This window comes from Pteropus alecto, unplaced genomic scaffold, assembly GCF_000325575.1.
Source record: "Pteropus alecto unplaced genomic scaffold, ASM32557v1 scaffold88, whole genome shotgun sequence".
Taxonomy (NCBI): Eukaryota; Metazoa; Chordata; class Mammalia; order Chiroptera; family Pteropodidae; genus Pteropus; species Pteropus alecto.
Window position 1 is genome coordinate 8,386,637 of NW_006494611.1, and position 23,295 is coordinate 8,409,931.

The 23,295-nt window shown below is 33.3% G+C and overlaps 1 protein-coding gene and 1 pseudogene across 8 annotated transcripts in view; one reads left to right on the top strand and one right to left on the bottom strand.

Moving 5' to 3' along the window:
- The window catches only part of BTRC (beta-transducin repeat containing E3 ubiquitin protein ligase), a 148,571-nt gene that overhangs the window by 52,685 nt on the left and 72,591 nt on the right, over window positions 1–23,295 (bottom strand). For 5 of the 8 annotated variants that reach the window (XM_015600030.2, XM_025042328.1, XM_015600027.2 and 2 more), the window contains 2 exons: window positions 16,187–16,264; window positions 1,841–1,930 (listed from right to left, as the gene is read on the bottom strand). In XM_015600030.2, the coding sequence (XP_015455516.1) occupies window positions 1,841–1,930; window positions 16,187–16,264 (168 nt within the window). The remainder of the gene's footprint in view (window positions 1–1,840; window positions 1,931–16,186; window positions 16,265–23,295) is intronic. The other 3 variants (XM_015600029.2, XM_025042329.1, XM_025042331.1) reach the window with 1 other exon arrangement.
- Window positions 5,455–5,572, top strand: LOC112474176 (annotated as a pseudogene).

Sequence of the window (23,295 nt, forward strand, 5' to 3'; positions counted from 1 at the left end):
CTGTTGCAAAAAAATATTTTTCAGCTACATGTTTTTATTTGCCATTGCTCAACTGCTTATTCGGCTTAACTCTGAAGTAATGAACCAGAAGACAGGATGTGGGCCAATAAAAGAAACCAGAAAGTTAGGTGGGTTCTAATAGAAAATCATTATTAAATTAGGGTATTTAAGGAGACAATGAAAGGATATAGATGTCAGAATAATGTTAAAATAAGCAAGAATGGGATGAGAGGGTCACCATCTGGGAGCAAAGGAACCAGACTGATGAGCAGCAATGAGCAAACTTATTTCCTCACCCAAGAGCATAGAAGAAATTATGCTATTATGCCAGAAGCCAGAAGATTTCTAATACTGCACCACTGAAGTAGAGGTTGGGAGAGGAAAAAAACACATCATACAGACCCACACTAACATAACTATGTAGCTTAGAGATTCTGGCTTACATAGTATGGAGAAAACAAAAGGAACAGATGCTCACTTGGCCAGCTCTCAATGAAACTCATTAAAATTGTCACCCTGTCCTTGGATCGGTGCTCATGTTAAAATTTTACCTTGTTTAGCCAGAAGTCACCCACATGTGATGAAGCTGAGCACAGTGTGGCCAAAAAGGAGACAAATTATTTTTAAAGGCCCAAATAAAGTCCCCCATCTCAATGTACAAATGCTTGATATAAAATAGGGTCAATCAGCACTTGCTAGTTGTAACTAAATGACTGAAAAAAATATATGTAATTTATAATATTCATATTTTTCAACAAATTATTGACATTCTAATCTAAGAAACAATTAAATGATCAACTCTATCTTTTTAACTGTATTTTTAAATAAATTCTAACATATATAGATCATTTCAATGATTATATTTTCTATGATATATTTTCAATTGATAAAGTAGATATAGAGAACATTGCATGCTTTAAGAAACAAAATAAAAAATAAGAAATATTGCTGTCCTTTGATTTTTATAGCAAAGAATAGAGACTACATAATACCAGGCCTACCTCTAATAATAACAGTAAGTAACTAAGAGCCTGAGTGTATAATATAGTAGATTAAAGTAAAATAGTTAAAGTTGGGAATGTTTTAACAGTGACATATCCTTGAATGATTATAAAGGCAGTAATTTTGCAGATATACAAAGGAAAAATCTAAAACTAGAGCCTATACTTGAATTTTACTTATTCCTGAAATAATCAAAACGGATGATATATATTTAGGTCAAAGTTCCTGAGTAATTAGAGTACTTAGAAAATCTGACTAACAGTTGATACAATTATTAGATTGTAAGGTTTCTGATACATAAGATTATTTTTGTATCTAGGCTATAGACAGGGTACACATTTACACATGAGAAAGAGGTAGTTAATTTAAATATATTGTCCACTCATATCAAGATCACTGAAAGGAATATCTCTATCATTAGCCCCTCAATAAATAATAATAGTGATATAATAACTGTATTTTCTATAATATATTTCACATTCCTTGCAATGGTATACTCTATACTTAATTACATTTAAAAGCTATGAACAAACTTAAAAAAATATTGTATATTTTCTTAAATATTACTTATTTGTGATAATCCATAATTAGTGTCAAGCAACAAATGTGATTTAAACTAAAGTGTGACCAGAATACATAATCAAAAAATTCTGCTGCAACTGAAGAGATGGAGACTCCAACTTGAAATCTAATTTGGATAAAATGATGCGTGCTGTATTTTTTAAATATGAAATCCTGTAATAGTCTTTAACAGCAATATTGAGTAAAGATGTCTATGGATAAGGTAGTGTTATGATGTTGTATAACATATATTGATGAATAAGTATATATTACTTACTTTGGCCACACAATTTTCAGTCTTCATAGCAGTGCTTGCTAGACATACTGTTTCTTGGTTTAAGCAGAGTCTGGCACAGCTGTTGTAAGTCTGTAAAGAAAATTTTTTGGATACAGGTTTAAATACTGAAACACTATCAAATAGGTTTTCAAATTCTGCCCTATTTCTCAAAATCAATACACAAATAGATCCTATGTGTAAATTACAGATTTACGGGAGCTGAAGGACAAGGTAGACAGGGGAAAGCAAAGAAAGTGAGAGCCCACAAAGCTACTAATGTTCCCATGAACAAGTATATAAGCAGCAGTGGTTCACTGTACGTATGGAAGGTATGGGTATTACTTATTAAAAAATGGGCAAAGTACTTGAATAGACATTCCTCCCAAGAAGATACACAAATGGCCAACAAGCACATGAAAAGATGGTCAACATCACTAATCATTAGGGCAACACAAATCAAAACTGCAATAAGATACCACTTGATATCCATGAGGATGATTACTAGCACATCACCACCAACAACAAAAACAAAACAGAAAACAAGTGTTGGGAAGGACGTGGAGAAATCAGAACCCTGTGCACTGTTAGTGGAAATGTAAAATGGTATAGATGCTGTGTAAAACAGTATGGTGGTGGTTCCTTAAAAAATTAAAAACCATTACTATATGATCTAATAACTGCACTTCTGGGTATATACCTCAAATAATTGAAAACAAAGTCTTTAAGATATATCTGTACACTGTGTTCATAGCAGCATTATCCACAACAGCTAAAATGTAGAAGCAATCCAAGTGTCCATTGATGGATGAAGGGATAAGCAAAATTAGGTATATACATACAATGGAATAGTATTTGCCCTTAAAAAGGAAGGAGATTCTGACACATACTACAAAATAGGTAAACCTTAAGGACGTTATACTAAGTAAAATAAGCCAGTCACAAAAAATACTGTATGATTTCACTTAAATGAGATATTTAGAGTAGTCAAAATCACAGAGACAGGAATAGAATGGTGGCTGCCAGGGACTCGGAAAAGGGAGGGAGTGCAGAGTTATTGTTTAACAGGTATAGAGTTTCAGATTTACAAGATGAAAAGAGTTATGGGAATGGATGGTAATGATAGTTACACAACAATGTGACTGTATTTTAATACCACTGAACTGTACACTAAAAGCTTACTAAGATGGAAAATGTTATATATTTACCACAATTTAAAAAAAACACTGGTTATATTTTATAGTAAGCAAACATTATTAATAACGGGCAACATGTTAATAAAACTGTTTCCTTTTAGTCTTAAGTTTTTACTGATGGTACAAATCATGGTTCTCAAACTTTAGTATGTGTCAGAATGAACTGGAGAGCTTGTTAAAACACAGATTCGTAGGCCCCATCCACAGAGCTTCTGAGAATTTGCTTTTTTAATAAGTCTTCAGTTAATGTTGATAGTCTAAGAACACTTTTTGAGAAGTACTGGTATAAATCTGTGTGTCGAAATGAAAGAGAATAATCTGAAGACACAGGTGATTTCATAAAACAATAGAAAAGAATCCATTTTTAAAAATTCTAGATTTACAGAACAGTTGCAAAAATTGGTATCAGTTCCTGTATACCTTTCTCCCAGCTTCCCCTTATGTGAATGTCTTACATAACTACAGAACATTTATCAAAACTAAGGGAAAAATGTGGTACAATATAAAGTAAAGAACTTGAGTTTCACCACTTTTCTCACTAACGTCCTTTTTTCTTTCAGGATTTAATCCAAGAACCCACATTGCATTCTGTTGTCATATCTTCTTGGTCCTTCTAATCTGTTAAAATTCCTCAGTTTTTTCTTATCTTTCATGACTGATACTTCTGAAGAGTACTGATTGACTAATTTACAGAATGTCCCTGAATCTGAGTCTGTCTCATGTTTTCTCATGATCAGAATGAGGTTATACATTATTAGGAAGGATACCACAGAGGTGATGTACCCTTCTCAATGCATCAAGTCAGGAGGTATGCTGATGAATATTTCTGGTGACGTTAACCTTAATCACTTGCCTAAAGCCATGTCTGCCAAGATTCTTAACTGTAAGCTTAGTATTTTTTTCCTTTAGGAATAACTAAATATTGGAGAAAATACTTTGAGACTATGCAAATATTCTGTTTCTGCTTCAACTCTGCCTGTTAATTTTAGCATCCATTGCTAGATCTTGCCTATGACAATTTTTACTGTAGTATTCTAGTAATAATTTTAAAAGTTATTCTTTTTCTTATACATTTATTAACTTGAATTTTTCTGTAAGGAAGAGCTATTATTTCTCCTCCCATTTATTTATTCATTTAGTTTTATCAGTAACAGATGCAAAGATATTTTAAATAATTCATTTTGCTCGATTATCATTCTTTAGAAGTAGACAAAATGAAATTTAAGAAAACAAAAAAAATTTATAAAATTGGCTTTCCATTCAAACAAGTTAAACTTTTAAAATATATCCACTTAACTGTTTTATTCTTATATCATTTAGGTTGAAATGTTTTCAAAACATATTTTAAAAGAATAAATTGGATTATTTGACATTAGCATATAGGGACTATTGGTACATTTATATACTGGGCTTCTTTTGCAATTACTAATACCACAGACATTTACTATTCATGTACAGACAACATAATCTTTTAAATGAAACTTACTTCATAAACATACATTTATGAAGTAATTGGTATACAATGCATAAAATAAAACTTTAAGCCAAAGAGTTCTGGTTCCAATAATGGCAGAGACATTTGTATTGGATTAACCCTCTTGAGATAACAATTACAAACCATAGAAAAAGTCTTTTAAAATAACTACTTAAAGGCAAGAGACTGACCTAAAATAGGCAGAAACTAGGGGGAAGAGTAGACTGACCTTGACAGAGGACAACCACTCTGGCTGAGATCCATATTTATGCACTTTTTTCCCTAAGGGTACTCATCAGTACACTTTTGTACAGGGTGACTAAAATTCAATTAGAAAGCCACAGTCTATTGGCTCGAGATGTCATAGGATGGAGTTCAGGGCTGCCATAGTGGCTGGAAATTGAAAAGAGAAATCATAGAAAATAGAAAGAGCCATGGAAAAGGGAAGAAGTATCAAAACATGCATATAAATTCCCCTCAAATCCATGGCTAACCCCTAAACTATATACATAAATGGGGGACTCCAAGAATTTTAATGGAAAGTAATAGCTTCACGACAGAAAGATCTGAGCACAGATTCTAGCTGCTGCCTATGAGGGGAGACAGAGTTTAGAATTTGATTCATACTAAGTGTGAGGGGCTTAATAAGCTAAAAACCTAGAAAGACCCTACATTGAGACTAAAGAATAAGTCTTAGATCTAAGAGATCTGCTTTAGGACTAAGGACAAAATCAAAACACACCACCCATTATAATGAAGGCAAATCCAGACTCTACGAAGTCACAATTATCAGCCAGAAACAGGAGATTAAAAAAAAAAATCCACAGTCTCTGATAGGTATCATTTACAATGTCCACTATATAATAAAAAACTTCTAGACATGAGAAGCAGCAAATAAATAAGACTCATAGTCAAGAGAAAAAGAAACAAATGGAAAATGACCCTGAGTCTACAGCCATGCGACTCTGAACGTGCTCGACCTTGTCTGATCTCAGAAGCTAAGCAGGGTCGGGCCTGGTTAGTACTTGGATGGGAGACCACCTAGGAATACTGGTGCTGTAGGCATTAAAAAAGAAAAATGACCCTGAAATAATCTAGTTGTAGGAAATCAGCAGAAAAAGGCTCTTCAGAAGCTATAATAAATATGTTCAACAACTTAAATGGAAAATATGGTCACAATCGAAATTCTGAGATGGAAAAATTTCACTAAAAAAATGAAAACCTAAAATGAACCAAAAAGAAATTCTAGAATTGAAAAGTACATGATCTGAATTAAAAATTGAAATTATTTAAACTGAAGAACAGAGAGAGAAAAAGAAAAAGCAATAAACAGAATCTCAGTTACCTGTGGGACATTTTTTAGTTATCTAACACATGTTTACTTGGACACCCAGAAGAAAGGCAAGAATGGAGCACAAAAAACAGTTATAAAAATAGTGACCAAATATTTCTATAATTTGGTGAAAACCATTGTCTTGCTGATCTTAGGTCCAACAGAGTCAAAATTGCTGAAAACCACAAAGACAAAATCTTGAAAACAGTCAAAGAAAAAAAGGGATGCTATATACATGAGAACAACAAGTGACAGACTTTTCACCATAATAAACAAGGAAAGCTTGTGTTGAAAGGAAAAAATGTGAAACCAGGTTTCCTACTGGTAGAAAAGAGAATTCCAAATATGAAAAGGGAGAAATCTAGAACAAACTCTGTAGTACTAGATTGGAATTGGAGAGATTAATGGGAAGTCATGGTTTTCAAAAAATATAAATATAAATGTAAAATAAAAGTTAATGTTTAAATCTTGGCTCCTAAATGCCATTCTGCACTAAAAGGAACCATAGCTTCCTGGAGAAATGACTGATTCCAGGATTAGACAGGGGAAATACAAGGTGAACCTGGAAATACTCAAGGAATGATAGAGATATGTCAGAGAGGTACAGATGTCAGCCTAAAGGGGCTCTCAGCACAATATGGAATAATCTGAGTATTAAAATAAAAGATATTAACAGAACACATAATGTTACACATTTCTTGAAAGACACAAATTATCTAAACTGACAAAATAAGAAATAGAAAATCTGAATAGCTCTATATATATTAAAGACATTGAAATTGTTATGAAAAATCATTCCACATAAATTAAAACTTTTTTTAATCTCACAAAAAAACAAAAACTTCTGGCCCAGATGGTTTCACTGGAGAATCTATTAAATTAAAAGGAAGAAATGACACCAGGATCATGCCCAAACACTTTTGGAAATGGAGGAGAAAATTTCCCAACTCATTCTGAGATCAGCATAACCCTGACACTAAAACCTGACAAGACTTCAGAAAAAAAATTACAGACCAATATCCCTTTTGAACATAAAGATTCTTATAAAGTCAGCTGATGTAATTCGCCATACTAACAGAATAAAAGGGGAGAAAAGCATTTGACAAAATTAAACACCCATTCATAATAAAAACCCACATGAAAGTAAGAATAAAAGGGAACTCAATCCCATTAAAGAACTTTTAAAAAATTTCAACTAACATCACACTTAATGATGTAAAAGTTACTACTGTCTCTTTAAGACTAGGAACAAGGGCAAAGATGTCCTCTTACCACATCTATTCAACATTATAAAAGAGGCCATAGCCATTCAAATAAAGCAAGAAAAAGAAACAAAAGGCAAATAAGTTGGAAAAGAAGAAATTGTCTTTATTCACAAATGACAGGAAACAAGGTCAACAGTCAAAAATCAATTATATTCATATATTTCGGCAATAATCAGAGAAAAAATTACAACAGCATTGAAAAACTTCTAAAACTTAGGAATAAATCTAACAAACTATGTACAAGAAATGTACACTGAAAACTAAAAAAATTTAAAAAACAAATGTATATACCATGTTCATAGACTGAAAGACTCAATATTACTGAGAGGTTAATTCTATTCAAATAGATATATAGCTTTATTTATAGTTAAATTCCAAATCAAACAATCCCAGACATTTTAAGAGAAACTGTTAAGTTTAAAATTTAAATAGAAATGTAAAGTATCTAGAAGACAAAATATTAAAAATAAAAATATAGAGGCCTCATGCAACCTGATTTCAAGAAATATTAAAGCGACAATAATCAAGACAGTGTAGTACAGTCATCCCTCGGTATTTGAAGGAAATTGGTTTCAGGACAGACCTGATCCAAGGAAACCAAAATCCGTGGATGTTCAAGTCTCTTATATAAAATGGCATAGTATTCGCATATAACCTATGTATATCCTCCCATATACTTTAAATCATCTCTAGATTACTTATAATACCCAATACAATATAAATGCTATGTAAATGGCAATTATACTGTATTGTTCAGGGAATAATGACAAGGGGAAAAAAAATAACATTCAGTATAGACACAACCATTGCAGGCTTAATTACATAGTACATGTCAGCAACGACTCAACTTTTTCCCCAAATATTTTCGATCTGCAGTTGGTCGAATCCATGGATGTGGAACTGTAGGGGGCCTGACTATATTTGGTGTAAGGACAGATACCTCTAAAGATAGAGGACCTTGAGCTCGTCCTCTGTGTCATGCAGACTCGAAGTAGGAGTTGGTCAGTACTGGCCTTAGATGCTGTCACCCTTTGCTCTGCATTCAACAGTAGCCTTTTCTCTGCACAGCCAACTGATTTTTGACAAAGGTACCCATGTACTTCAATGGAGAAAGGAAAGTCTTTTCAACAACAGTGCCAAAACAACTGAACAAAAAAACTAGAGGGCGTTTCCATCTTTGCTATTACAAACAAAATGAACTTAATTGCCCCCCTAAAAAAAAGCACGAGGAAAATAATGAATCCCAAATTTACTTCACAGCACACATAAGAATTAATTTGAGATCGAGTACAGATTCAAAGGTAATAGCCAAAACTTATAAAGCTTCTAGAAGAATATCTTCACAATCATAAGCTAAAGACTGATGGACTGGACTTCATTAAAAATCAGAAACTTCTTTTGTTAGTTATGCAAATGTTTAATCACTGTGCTGTACACCTGAAACTAATATAAGATTGAATGTCAACTGTAATTGAAAAATTAAAAAAAAAATTTAAATTAGAAACTTATCAAAACACACCATGAATAAATAAGCAAGACAGACTATGAGAAAATATTCAGACACATATCTGACAAAGGACTGGTATCTAGAACTCAAGAGTTCTACAACTCAGTGCGAATGAAATTTATTCAAATGGCAAAAAAACTTAAACATATATCACAAAAGAAAACAAAATAGCCAAGAAGCACATAAAAAGTATTCAACACATGCTCACCAAAAAAGCTTTTACAAGCACATTCACAGTAACTTCATTTGTAGAAATGAAAATAGCTCATGTGCCCATCAGAAGAAAAATGAAAAATAAACTGTACTATTTATTCAATGGAATATACAAAATAAGAGAATAAACTACTGATAGACACAGAAACATAGATGAATCTCATAAACATACTGAAAGTCAGACCAAAAAATGTACAATTCTATTACATGAAATTCCAGAAAAGGCAAACCTAATGTATGGCAGTAAGCTGATCATGTTTGATTCACTGGGGGTGGGGAAACTGGCTGGGAAGGAGACCGAGGAAGCTTCTTGGGTAATGAAAGTGCTCCATAGCTTGATTGGGGTGGTGGTTACATGGTGGACCGAGTTACCAAAATTCACTGACTCATGCAATTAATATCTACATAATTCACATATGAAAATTTTATTTCAATAAAAATATGAAAGTATGCAGTTAATATTTTAGGGAGTAAATACTAGAGTTTGTCCAGATAATTAATAAAAATATTATGCTATTTTTCTGGGGGAAAAAAATAGTCATGGCAGGTAAAAAACTAATCTGTTTTCCTCCAAAATTCCTTTTCTCCTCAGAAATGAGAATAACACACTCAGGGGAACATTAGATAGATTCAGGAAACCTATTCTAGGCTTGCAGAAATTTCTAAAATAAAGCTATATATAGGCTTTTATTTTCTAGACATTCCACCTGTAAAATGGGCATATGATCTTGTTTCTCTCCCAAGGAAGTCTCATAAATTAGTAAACTAAAACTTGCCACGATCCTTATTCTGGGATAAAAAGTCTAAAAAATTCAATATTTTACCATTATAAGACTCCTTTCATGCTAAAATTAAACTAGTGAGTATAATAGCCACAGGCAACATTTGAAAAGGTAGCTTCACTGTTGAACCAGAGGCAGAGAGTTTTGCGTTGGAGTATTTTAATATGTTTTCATATTGCATATAAAGCACATAAGCATAAACCAGTAAGATGCTTTGCTGAAAACTACCTTGTGAAAGCAGGCTGTAATTCTGAACAAGTTTTCAATTTTCACACTGCTGCTAGGGTAAAACATTTTAAAGAGTTTAATTTTTTACAATGGATTCAATGACATAAGATTATCTAACAAAGTAATGGCTAATCAATAGAAGGTTTAGTTGTCAGGTGAAACATATAACACACTAAAAGGGATTGATTGCCAGACTTCTCCTTATTTACTAGAAGGTATATATTTAAAATGACACAAACTTGTTACCAAGGCTGCATTCTTTTAACCTTGCAAAAAGCTGCTTAAGAAATCTGTTCATCAGCCCTATAGCAAAACAAGATATAGTATAATGAAAATGGCTAGTGGGGTGGGGAGGAGCATGGGGAGAGAGTAGACAGGGACCTTCAGATATACGGTAACATCAAATAGAGTTTCCAGCTAGAATATAGGATAGAAAAAGCAAACTACAAAGCAACATCTAGGAAAGCTGGAACTGGGCTTTAAACATGTCACACAGATCTACTGAATCTACCGAATTCAATAGATGCAAAGCTGTTTCTGATCTCGTTCCATATTGCTCTTAGGGCAGATTTTTTTAAGGACTCATACAACTGGGCACAATAGACAACCCCATCCCCCACCCTGTTTTCTTTTTGTTTTTTTTAATGGTACATCCAGATTTAGCACTGAACGCAAAATGAATTGGGCCCATATGGACTTCGACTAGCATATAAGCTGTTTCCTTTATAATTTATTCACAATATCTCAAGTCTCTATATGAAAATATACTTTTTATGGTCATTGCAACCCAGGAGTTCAATAATATTTTTTCCACTAAGTCAGTGATTACACAATTTATCAAAGAATGATTACACTGAAATAAAAATAAAACAAAATATCAACCCCCTATCCAGTCTTCCTTCCTCAAAGTAATTTTAAGAAAGCTGGTTATTAAATTGCTTCTTTTTGAAGAAGAGTTTTTGTAGCTAGACACAAATTGCCAAACCATGTTTTTTTTTTTTTTAAAAAAGTTATTAGACTCTGAAGGATTCAGCCGAAGTGGGAAGTTAAATAAACAAATCACTTCATCAGACTTGGAACGATCACTTTTGTCTTACTTAAGAGACCTACATTAATTACCTTTAAGGTCTTTTACATGAATTGTTTAAAATAAATACAATTTATTTATTTATTTCAAATGAGGTGCTTCTTCCAAAGTATTAAATAATGTCTACAAATGCAAAAGCATTTTTATAAATAGGTAATTAAAACAGATGACTAAAATTAAGTCAAGCTGCAAAACATTACCCAGGATGCACTAAGACAGACACACACACACACACACACACTTTTTATCTTAGGCAATTTTTTATCTTCCTTGCAGTTTTAAGTGTTTAGCATAATAGTCTTTAATGGCTCCACAGTCCCCTAGAAAGGTATGAACTGCTTAAAACTCATGTCAAATTTTATGGGTTTGTGACCTGTTCCCACCTCTTCCTCACCCTGTAACTGTGTATATCCATTGACTAGCATCTGGGAGGTGCTTCTTAACTGCTACTCTGCAAAGGTGTGATACCATGCTTATATGTATGTAATGAAATAATGCCAAACTCCAAACTAAAGTATTTACAAGATAGTCCCTTAAGCATAGTTTGTCATGTTGCAATTACACCTTGCCTACTGCCAAGTCAAAGTGCTTACTATTGCCACTAGGGGGAGAAATGTCTTAACACAAAGCAACGGCAGAAAGAGAGAATGGGTTTTCTTGAGCAATTATCAGAACAAAGCTCCCTTGGCTGTGTGTACCTTCTAATTACTCAATACAATTAAAATGACTAACCTAAAACAAATAGAAAAAAAACCCTGCATGCCTGATATCAGGGACTTCATTAAACCTTTCCTCCTCATCAATCAAATCAGAAAGAAGGGAATGCCATCATATACAAACACTGCAGAGCTATTAAAGGAAGTAAATCAGTGAGTTCGTTTGTTTTTAAAGAAAGAAAAGACATAGTGACTTCTTGAAGAAAGAAATGTCATGGTATTTACCCATCTGGATGCTGCTAGAAAACAAATGTCCTCCAAAGAGCAGAAATACAGTATGTTTTCTCTCAGTTCAGTGGCTTATGAATGACTTTTTGTTGTTGTTGTTGTGTTGTTAATATACACTATAATGTCGGTTTCTGTGTCAGTGAAGTGCTTTTTCCTCCTACTCATCCAACTGTATAAAGGAACTATGCCAATCACATCCATGCTTATACTGGGCTGTTTTCACTTTAAGTTCTTTACCACTGTTTTGTTTTGTTTTGTTAGATCTACTCCAAGGTAGAGTTTAGAACAACATAGGAATGGCAGGGTGGGCATGGTAGACAAGGAAAAAAGCTACTTATTCCTTTTAAAGGCTTATGTGGTTCCTTTTATAAGGCCCAGTCACTAACAGAAGATGACAACAGAGTCATTTTTCTTTTAGCTGACAATTGTGACATTTTTCCAGCAGCGTGCAAGGTGTTGAAAACCTGGCAGCTGTTACCTCCTGGGATGAAGATACTTTTTTATCCTCCCTTGACAGTTTAACTCAGTGGGTCAGCACCTTTAAAGACTGCAAAGTATCCTTGAAGAGGATGGAAGCTTGAATTACTGCTCTCTCCCTAATCAATGTAAACCCTCACTGCAGGTGAAGTCTCCATCTAAGAGGTGCATGGGGGAGGAAAATGTAATGCCCTGAGCCAGATGGTTTTTATCTTGTTTTTAAAGAATAAAGGAACAAGCTAACAAGGGAGACAGCTACTTTGTTAGCTTCTTGGCCTCTCTCATGGCTTTGCATCCCCAGGGTTCCAGCTACACAAGAGAAAGAATACAGAAAAACGTAAACACTTAAAGAAATATAACTAGAGGGCTGGCATCATGCTGCTTTCAAAGCATTGAGAGAACTCTACTCAATGCTTTATTTATCACTGCCCACGTTCTCAGGATGGTAAGTGGACACATACACAAAGAGAATGGGGGATGGGGGAAGGATTAGACAGAGGTCACAATTTACTCAATTACAGAGAAAGGCTGGGCTGACAGATCCTATTAGCACCAATGTGAAGCAAAGAAGGAGTTGCATGTTGTAAGGCTACATTTTCAAAAAGTAATGAGTACTTTCATGTATCCTCCCAGGCCTTTGCCCTTGTTTGTAGATATGAATAAAAGATATAAAAACAGTTGCTATGGTTTCCTTAGCATCACATTTTAGGAATAAAAGTAGAAAGAAAATCGTAGCCACTTTGTACATCCTTTATATAAAAGTTCACACTTCACTTAATGCCAAGAGGTGATATTATTCTGAAACTTAGAAAATTAAAAGGATACATTGTTCCCTCCTACCCCTCAACATTCCTGCCTTCTGATGTTGGAAATGAAACGAAAAAGCAGGTATACAAAATGACTGGGTGATGCCGGGAATAGTGTCCCTGACTTTCTCCTTCAATATTTTCTTTTTCTGCTAATGTCTTTGTCAGGTTTTGGAATTATGGTTATGGTGGCCTTATAATACAAGCCAGGAAATGTTCTTTTCTACTCTGAAAGAATTTGTATAAGATGGGTGTTATTTATTCCTTAAATGTTTGATAGAATTCACTAGTGAAACCATATGGGCCTTTTGATAGTTAATTCAATTTCTTTCATAGACATAGGCTATTCAAATTTTGTTTCACCTTATGTTGGTTTCAGTAAATTGTATTCTTCAAGGAATTTGTCCATTTTATCTAAGTTGCCAAATTTTTGATTAAAGTTGTTTATAATATTTCATTATCCTTTTAATGTCTGTAAGAATTGTAGTGATAACACTTCTTTCAGCTCCTCCAATAATTAACTCTCCATGTTAAAACATAGTCAGTGGTCATATCCTATCAACAATGATAAAACTGTACTTTAGAATATGTAAACTATAAAATTAGTTTAAAATATTACTAAACTTGTTAGAATGTAACTGAGCATTTTAAAATTAATGGTGAGAGAGTTCCTGAAATCTCAGTGGGAATATCTGCAGAAGAATCTCAAATTAAGGGATTGGCCTATGTGATAAAAATTCTACTTACATCCAGGTAAAAGGCAGCCTTTGACACATTTTTATCTACATAACTTTACTAAAATGGGGAGGAAAAAAGCAACTGGCACTTCATTATTGTCATATGCAATAGAGAAAAGAGGGAATTTAAACAGCTTATATATTATGTCCTACATTAGAAAAATCAGCGGTGGGGTAATCAAGTTCAGGGCAGTCCTGGACAGCTGCCCTGTGACCCGCTTCTATTGACCCCTGCTATTCATCACTCTTCCCTAAGATTGAGAGGGCAAGCTCCTAGGGAGTGACCACCACAATAGACAGACACAAGCCAACAGTAATCTGGTTCGAGCAAAAAACCAGATGGCACTGCAATAAATTTACAAATCTGCATTCATGGGGCTGTTAAAACACCCAGAAGCTAAAAGGCTCCTAGGGCCCCAGGAGGATCTCCTACTTCCCTGTTTCTAAAGGCCATTTCTCTTTCCAAGAACACTGAGTTCATGCTCTTCACAAAGAGAATGGAGATAAAAACCCTTTACAAAGAAAGGAGGGGGGAAAGCCTCTTGACCTAATTAATCTCCAGAGCTTGGATCTCAATACTGACAGATATCAGAAAAATCATTTTGGAGCACTAAGAGGAAAACAAAAACAAAAACAAAAATGGTTATATTAAAGTGGAGGAGATGAAACGAACCTACTAAAAAGCAATGAAAAAAAAATTTCTTTCAAATACTGCACACAACAGATCTTGCAAGTAGAAAATGATTCAATAATGTATGCATTTATTTTTAAAATGAATCAGATTAGTCCCATGTGTGACCTGCTGGTCCATCTGTATGTGCTGGACTTAATAGGCACGATTCTCTCTCTTGCTTCAGTTTGAAGTATGAGAGAGATAAATTTAGTTTAATTTTCAACAGATCAGCCTATCCATTTTCCAAATGGACCATCTGGATCAGCCTATTAAAATTAATTTATAACTTTGCAGAGTGAAAATTCGTTTGTTAGCTTAAATAAAGTTGCCAAAACTTTTTGTGGTGTCATTGTTTTCTGACAGTTGTTTCTGTATAGTGGGCAGAGTGTTTCCACCTCCAAATTTATCTTATTCAATACTGTTCTATTTATTTACATTTGCAGATCAGGTGTTTGTCTCCAAATAGTTAAAGTTGTAAACTGCACAATATCAAATACTGATCATTTGTTTTGTTTTGTTTTTTTTACAAAGCTTCCCAAACTGATTCAATTTTACTTACTAATTATTTTTATAAAAAACAAAAATGTGCCCATCTAAAAAAATTTTAAGATATAGCAAATAAAAAATAAGTGTCTCACAGTTGCAAGTACTTCCCCCCTAAATTAACACTGTATAGAAACTGGAGTCAGAAGGCAGAGTAGAAACACTGGCGATATTGAGATCTGGGTTTCAAATCATTGACTAGCTCACCACTCTAAGCCTCTATTTTCTTTATCTTTGGAAATTGTATCTAGCAACTTTACAGGGTTGCTGTCAGGATTAAATAAGTATCAGATTCATGGAGGGTGCTCAACAAATATTAGAGCTCCTTTTTCCTAGAATAATGCCATAAATGCAAGTAAATTAAAATTATTTTAACTACTGCTGGTGCTCATCTTATCCAATTTTGTATTTAAAATGAATAGGTGGTATACCTATCCTCTGGCAACAAATAAGAACTTGTTTTTGTTGACAGTGGGAGATGGAATAGGCAGTAAGAAGAGCAAATTTCTTGATTTAATGAGTTTGGACATTTTAATTTTTAAAAAGAAAGCACCATGGAATTGAACTTTCAAAGTAAAATGTGTTATCTTTGGAGAGTGTGGGGACAGTGATGAGTAAAAAAAAATTTTTTTAAGTTGTCATTAATAATGGCCTTTACTTCTAGAAAAAGCAAACAAATATTGCTTAGACTAAAAAGGGCTAACTTCACTACAGGCAGATCCCTTTTGATTATTAATTTTTTTAATGTAAGGAGAATCTTAAGAAAATAAGGTTTAAAGTCAACTATTCTACCATCTGCACTTAAGAAGCATTTCAAGTTATTTTCCATAAACAAGAAACCTTTTCTTTGATTTTGTTTTCACTATCTGTAAGCAACTGACTGTCCTGTTCTTGCACACCTACAAAATTTTTAAATAATTGAGAAAACAATGTTACCTGATTCAAACTGATGGCTATTGGCAGGCGAACTTCAGAGTCATCTAAATTTAAGCTCCAATGCTTAACGAATGGCAAATTGAGGGTTTCCTGTCTTTTGTTTTGTTGTTGGGTAGCCTTTTATTTTAAGTAAGACTGAATTTCATACCTGTCTAAGTGAATTCTTCTCTGGTATTATCTTCCTAGGGGGTTCGCCATTATTACAGTCTTCTCTCTCTGAGGAATTCTGTGAAAGAAAGTAAGCTTTAATTCAGTTCTCATTATCTTCAATCTTATTCTGTGGGAGTAAACTGAATTACATTTCTAATTCTGTAAGCTAGAATACCATGTATATTTATGCATTTATTCATTTGAAGATTTATATACATACAGACATACACTTACGTAAAGGAAAACATATGCCCATGTATATAAATAAATGTATGTAGGGGTCTAGGTGGAAAGTATTTCATCTATATTTAAGCACTGCCTAGCAGATCATATTCATTAGAAGTCTGGTTTATTGCTTTTTGAAAATTCAGATTGACACTGGGTATAAGAAAGCTCCAGTCTATGCTTAGCTGATAACAACTTAAACCATGATGATTACCTATGATTGTAAATAGTTTTAAACTACAGTAAATGTTTGGCCAGTATAAGTTCTCAAAGTCTGGATCTTAAAAAAAGAGTTCTTCTTCTCTTCCTCCTCTCAGATTTGATTTTCTTCTTTATTAAAAATAGCATAGTACTTAGCTCTAAACAACATTTAGTCAGCGGTTTAGGATTGGAGTCCATTCTTGCCACTATCACTTCAAACAGCAGCTAGAGGACCCTAAAATGTCAATGAGATTTTTAAATACTTAAAAGGGGGGAAAAACACAACAGTCCAACTGAAAGCATGTTCAGAGTTCTAAACATTGACAGAATAAAAAGACAACCCACAGAATGGGAGAAAATACTTGCAAACTATATATCTGATAAAGGATTAATATCCAGAATATATAGAAAAATTGTAAAACTCAACGAACCAATTCAAAAATAGGCAAAGGACTTGAACAGACATTTCCCTAAAGAAGATTTACAAACGGCCAAAAAGCACATGAAAAGATGTTCAACATCACTAATTATTTTGGAAATACCAATCAAAACTACAAGGAAATACCATCTCATATTTATGAAGAAGACTACTATCAAAAAAGAAAAAACAACAGAAAATAATAGGTATTGAGAAACTGGAACTCCTGTGCACTGTTGTTGGGAATGTAAAATTGTACATTTTTGGAAATGTACTGTTATGGAAGACAATATGGTGGTTCCTCAAAAAATTAAAAATAGAATTACCACATAATCCAACAACTGCACTTCTGAGTATCTACCCCCAAAGAACTGAAAGCAGAGTCTCAAAGTGATATTTCTACATCCATGTTCATAGCAGCATTATTCATAACAGCTAAAACATGGAGTAATCGAAGTATCCACTGATAGATGAAGGGATAAGCAAAATGTAGTATACACACACAATAGAATAGTATTTGGCCTTAAAAAAGGAGATTCTGACATATATTACAACATAGATAAAACTGGAGGTCATTATACTAAGTGAAATAAGCCATTCACAGCAAGACAAATACTGAATGACTGGACTTATATGAGATACTTAGAATAGTCAAAATCATAGAGAAAGTAGAATGGTGATTGCCAGACAATGGGAGAAGGGGGGTATGGGGCGTTATTGTTTAATGGGTGCAGAGTTTCAATTTTACAAGATGAAAAGAGTTATGGAAATGACGGGGTTGATGGCTGTATGACATTACCAATGTATTTAACACCACTGAACTGTACACTTAAAAATGGTTAAGATGGTAAATTTTACGTTCTGTGCATTTTACTACAATAAAAAATAATTGAAAAAAATTGGTAATCAACACATGTAAATCACTATTTGCAAGGCAAAATACAGAAAATCCAAATATATATTATTTGGGTTCTATTTTCCACAACTACATTTGTAATGTTACTATTTTAAAATTTACAGTTGATATACTCGCTATATTACATATATTCATCTTATTCTAATTGGGGAGTTACTTTATATTTAGATCCAGAAATTCTTTCCTACATATTAGTTTATCGGAAAATTTTCATATAAAATCATTAGTACAGTATAGTACCATAACTGTGTTTAAACTTAGATATTAGTTATACTTTTTTGGTTTCTATCAAATATATTTTAAAAGATATTAAAGGATAAATAGCATATATATAGTTATTTTAACCCCTTGAACCTCTGTGGCTAACACCTGTGTGCTTCATCTTTCACCTTTAGATGACTTGAAAGGCCAGTACTTTCCTTTGTACTCTGTTGGAACTAAGGTGTTCCTTTTGAGCAGAAATTTCTTATGAAGTTTAATTTGATATTTTACATTTGTGATGATCATTTTAAGGTAAAGGTCCCTAAAATTAAGACAAAGAAAAAAAAAACATGCTATAGTACAAGCAAGGGACAGAGACTCAATAACTTAAGGGTTCTAACTGCTCTTTTCCATTTTGAAAAAAAGAATGCAGACTATCTACCAAAAAATGAGGAAGAGATATAGTTAATGACTATAAAGCATTCCAAATAAGGAAACTAGCAATACATGCCATTATAAGAGAATCAAAGGATGGCAAGAGTCAATTTGTATAAAGACATACCTAGTTTTATTGTACTTCACAGATGTTGTGTTTTTTACAAACCGAAGGCAAGACCCTCCCCACCAGCAAAAAGAGTAGTACTCACTTTATTGTGATACTTGTTTATTACAGTGGTCTGGAACCAAACTCACAACACGTCTGAGGTGTGCCTGTACTCATTTTTTTGCGATGGCCTGGAACCAAACCCGCAATATCTCTGAGGTTTACTTGTACTTAATTTTTTTTTTTAAGTATAGATCGATGTTTTAAACACTAACATTAAGTGTCGTATACAATAAAAACTTAAGCCAATATTCACTTATAACTGTATTCAATTAAGCCAGTATTTTATAAACTTATAATTGCAAGTAACTATTCCCAGACTACGAAGTTCTGCCCTCCTTTAAATAAAATCCCATTTTAGATTATCTAAACCTGTTTAGCTCAATGTAAGGTCCTGTATTTCAAATTAATTATGTTTTGTTAAAATATCATTATAATAAACTTAGAAGCCTAATTACTTTATAGTGGAAGTTTGTTATGCTAAAGATATTATAAATCACATTTTTATTCTACAGGTGCTTGGGATGAAAAAAAAATTGATGGTAAACTATCTATATTAAATTAGATAGTGAAAAATAGTGATCTGAACCCTAACAGGATGAGTAGTAACTATCTAGCCCATATCCACAATTTTCTTCCTTCTGATCCTCTATTTTATCTGTTTTAGATGGGGAGTGAGTGTTATGAAAACATCTAAGGTATGAAAAGTGAAGGAACTTAAAAGATGATTACTGCCTGAGACCAAAACTCAGAGCTATAGAGTGCCTTTCCCTTCTCCACCCAAAATTTTTCTCCATACGATACTTAATAATTACAAAAAGAAAAACAGTAACCTCACAGTGGAGTAATCTGACAGACACCAGTTTAACATTATGACTTCTGAGGTAAACTTGCCCTCCCAAAACATAACCTCAATCTGATCATGAGAAAACATCAGACTAAACCAAATTGAGGGTCATCCTATACAATTACTAGTCTGTGCTAAACAAAGAATGTCAAGGTCATAAAATACAAAGAAAGGCTAAGGAACTGTTTCATGTTAAAGGAAACTAAAAAGACATGACAACTGAATGCAACTTGTTACCTGAGATTATTTGGGGAGGCTGAAACAAAATTAATAGTAAACTCCTCTACACTGAATTAAATAGTGAAAAATAGTGACCTGAGCTTAAAAGGATGAGTAATATCTAGCCCATTCCACAATTTTCTTTCTCTTTTATATGATATTTGACCCTCTCTTTTATTTGATTTTGATGGATAACTACTGAATGGGTATTATGACATAATGATACAAAGGACATTATTGGAACAACTGGAAAATTTTGAATAAAGTCTCTAGATGAGCTAATAACACTGTATCAATGTTAATTTCCTGATTGTTTTCCCACTTTAAAATTTTACACACAGAAAAATTCACACTTTTGGTGTATAGTTCTATGAGTTTTGACAAAAGCATACAGTTGTGTAACTACCACCACACTCAATATATAAAGCAATTCCATCACTCCCCAAATTCCTCTGCACTGCCCCTTTATATGGACAATCTCTTTCCCCAATAACCAGTGATCACTGATTTATTTTTGGTCTCAATAATTTTGTCTTTTCCAAAATGTCATAAAATAGAATCATACAGTATGTAATTTTTTGAGGCTCTCTTTTTTCACTTAGCATAACATATTTGAGATTCATTTATTCTGTCACATATATCAGTAGTTCTTTATATTGTCAAGCAGTATCATTGTATGACTGTACTGCAGTTTGTTTATATTGTCAATTTCCTGATTTTGGTAATTGGTACTGTGATTATTTAAAAGAATGTCCTTGTTTTTAGGAAACACAATGAAATATTTAGGGGTAAAGGGTTATTATGTCTATAACCTTCAAATGGTTCAGAAAAACAAATAAATGGATGTGAGTATATGCATATGTATAGAGATAAAGCAAATGTGGTAACATGTTAACATATGGAGAATCTGTGTGATAAGTAGGGGTCTTTGTATTATTCTTTCAACTTTTCTGTAAATCTGAAATTATGTCAAAATAAAAATTAACAAATAAAATAGATGAAACTTAGATGAAAATATGTTAAGAAATAGAAAAATAAAAGTGAAATAAATGAAAAATAATTTGGGGGGTAAATTCCATCAAATATAAATAAAAGTTATAGTCTACCACTTAACCCTAATCCGAACAGAAAAACATGACTGCTCAGAACTCATTCACAACACTCAGATTGAAAGTTTCATTATAGTAAATTACTTGTAGAATGTACTTGGAATAACAATATTGTATAAATAATAGCATTACATTAAAATATTTCTGAAAAGATACTACTGAACTTATTACTTTTCATATTAACGCAAATTTTTATCTCTTAGCCCAGTATTTACTAGCCTAGAATTAAAAGGGGCAGAACAAAAGCCTCACTGACAACTTTGAATTTAACTTCAAAATGAAAGTATTTAGGTTGTAACTCCTGCAAACAGAAGTTTGGGAAGGAAAAAGTCAATAAAGTGAAATGTTAACCCTCGTGCATTAGATCACAGGGATGTATTTTGAATAAAATGTTTCCAGAAGTAACCCAGGGTTAATAAAAAAGAAGGAATCACATCAAAAAAGTATTCAGATGATAAACTTAAACTGTGTCAAAATCAACATATCCAAATTTTAAGCACTCTTTTACCATTCTCACCCATTCTAGGTCAGCTCTTACCCTTCAAACTTTTCTTTCCATGCTGCATTTAAATCCTCAATTTTTACTCCCACCCCCTTTTTTTCCTTTGAATGTATCTAATCATTTCAGGTCTCAGTTTCTCCCATGAATCATCTATTTAATAGTTTGCATTTCCACTGCCTCTACTCCAGTCTAGACCACCAATACCTCTTATCAGTGCTATTACTATTGTGGAATGGAGGAGGCAAGAGATAATCATAGGTTTCTCAGAGAAGGTATCGTGTTAGTTGACTCTTGAATCAGGATATTGAGAAAGCCTTCTAGTATCCTTGCCTAAACATATATCTGATCCATTCTGTACAATACTGTCAGAATCATCGTTCTAAAAAGGCATTACTCCTCTGTTCAAAAACCTTTTATAGTTCTCTGTCACCTACAGGGTAAGTCCAAACATCTTAGTACAGCATCCACAATCTGGCCAACTTACTTTTTCAAAGTCTCTTGCACCATTTACATGACATTATTTATCATTCTCCAAAATGAGAAAAACATCCCTGTGCTTTTGCTGATTCTAGTCCCTTGACATTTAATAGCCTTCTTTTCTGCTCTCTTCTTTATCCTGATTCAAGAGTCAACTAACACGATACCTTCTCTGAGAAGCCTATGATTATCTCTTGCCGCCTCCATTCCACTTAACCCCAGGTGAAATTAATTATTCTTAATTAGCATTTTATTTCTATTGTGGCACATATTCTTTATATTCTTTCTACATTATATTTCTAAATGAACAAGCTTCTCACCCCAACCCTAGACTACTGTAAGTTCCTTCCGGGCAGGGCCAGTTTCTTTTTCATCTCCATTTTCCAGTGTCTCAGCACAATGCTTGCAAACATAATGTGAGTTTTAAGATGTTTATTGGACTAAATGCTATTGCCAGATTAATCTTTCTTAAACATCCCTACTGTCATGTGGTCTTTTTTCCTCAAAACCTATTAGTGGCTCTTTGTTTCTATGAAATCAAATACGAAGTTCTGGGCCTGGTTTGTAAAATCTTCCAGAATTTTCTGCTGCATTACATCAAGTTATTTCCTTCAACATACATTTCTGCCCTAGTTAAGCAAGTCTCTTCATAGTCTCATAAACATGTGATATGATCTTGAAATTTTCAGCCTGGAAGAACCTTTCATTCTAGTCTAGTTCACTCAACAATCATAAACACAAGAAAATTAATTAATCTATTCAAGTCCTATCCATTCTTAAAATGAATTTCGACTGCCGTTTCTCTAAGAAATCATACAACTACTCCATTTTACTGGAAATTCCTTAAAATTTTTATCTTAGTCCACACAATTTGTCACTTAGTTAGAAAAACGTTCAGTCTCAATAAGACCAAAAACTCATTAGGCAGTCTTTGTGGTTCCCTCCACCTCCCAACACATTAGATAATATACAGATAATAAGGGCTCAATAAATAATTGAAACCCTATACCCACACTGTCCAGATAGCTTTAAAATGATTTTCAAAGCAGAACAACTTCAAAGTGATAGCCCAACTATAGTCCTACCATCCCACCACTTATAATGCCAGTATGATAATTCAGAGCACGAGTTAGCAAGCTCCTTCTCTAAACAAAGTTTTTGCAAATAATTTTATTGAAACTTAGCCACCTCCATTTATTTATCTTTTGTCTATAGCTGCTTTCACATTACAATGGAAAGAGTAGTCATGACAGAGATCCTATGGTGCACGAAGCCTCAAATGTTTATTAAAGTTTGCTGACCCCTTGATTAAGAAGGAAAAGTTCTTCTGTGGATCAGCAAAGTATTCCTAACTTTTCAGAGGTTTCTGGTGTCTAAAATAAAAAGTA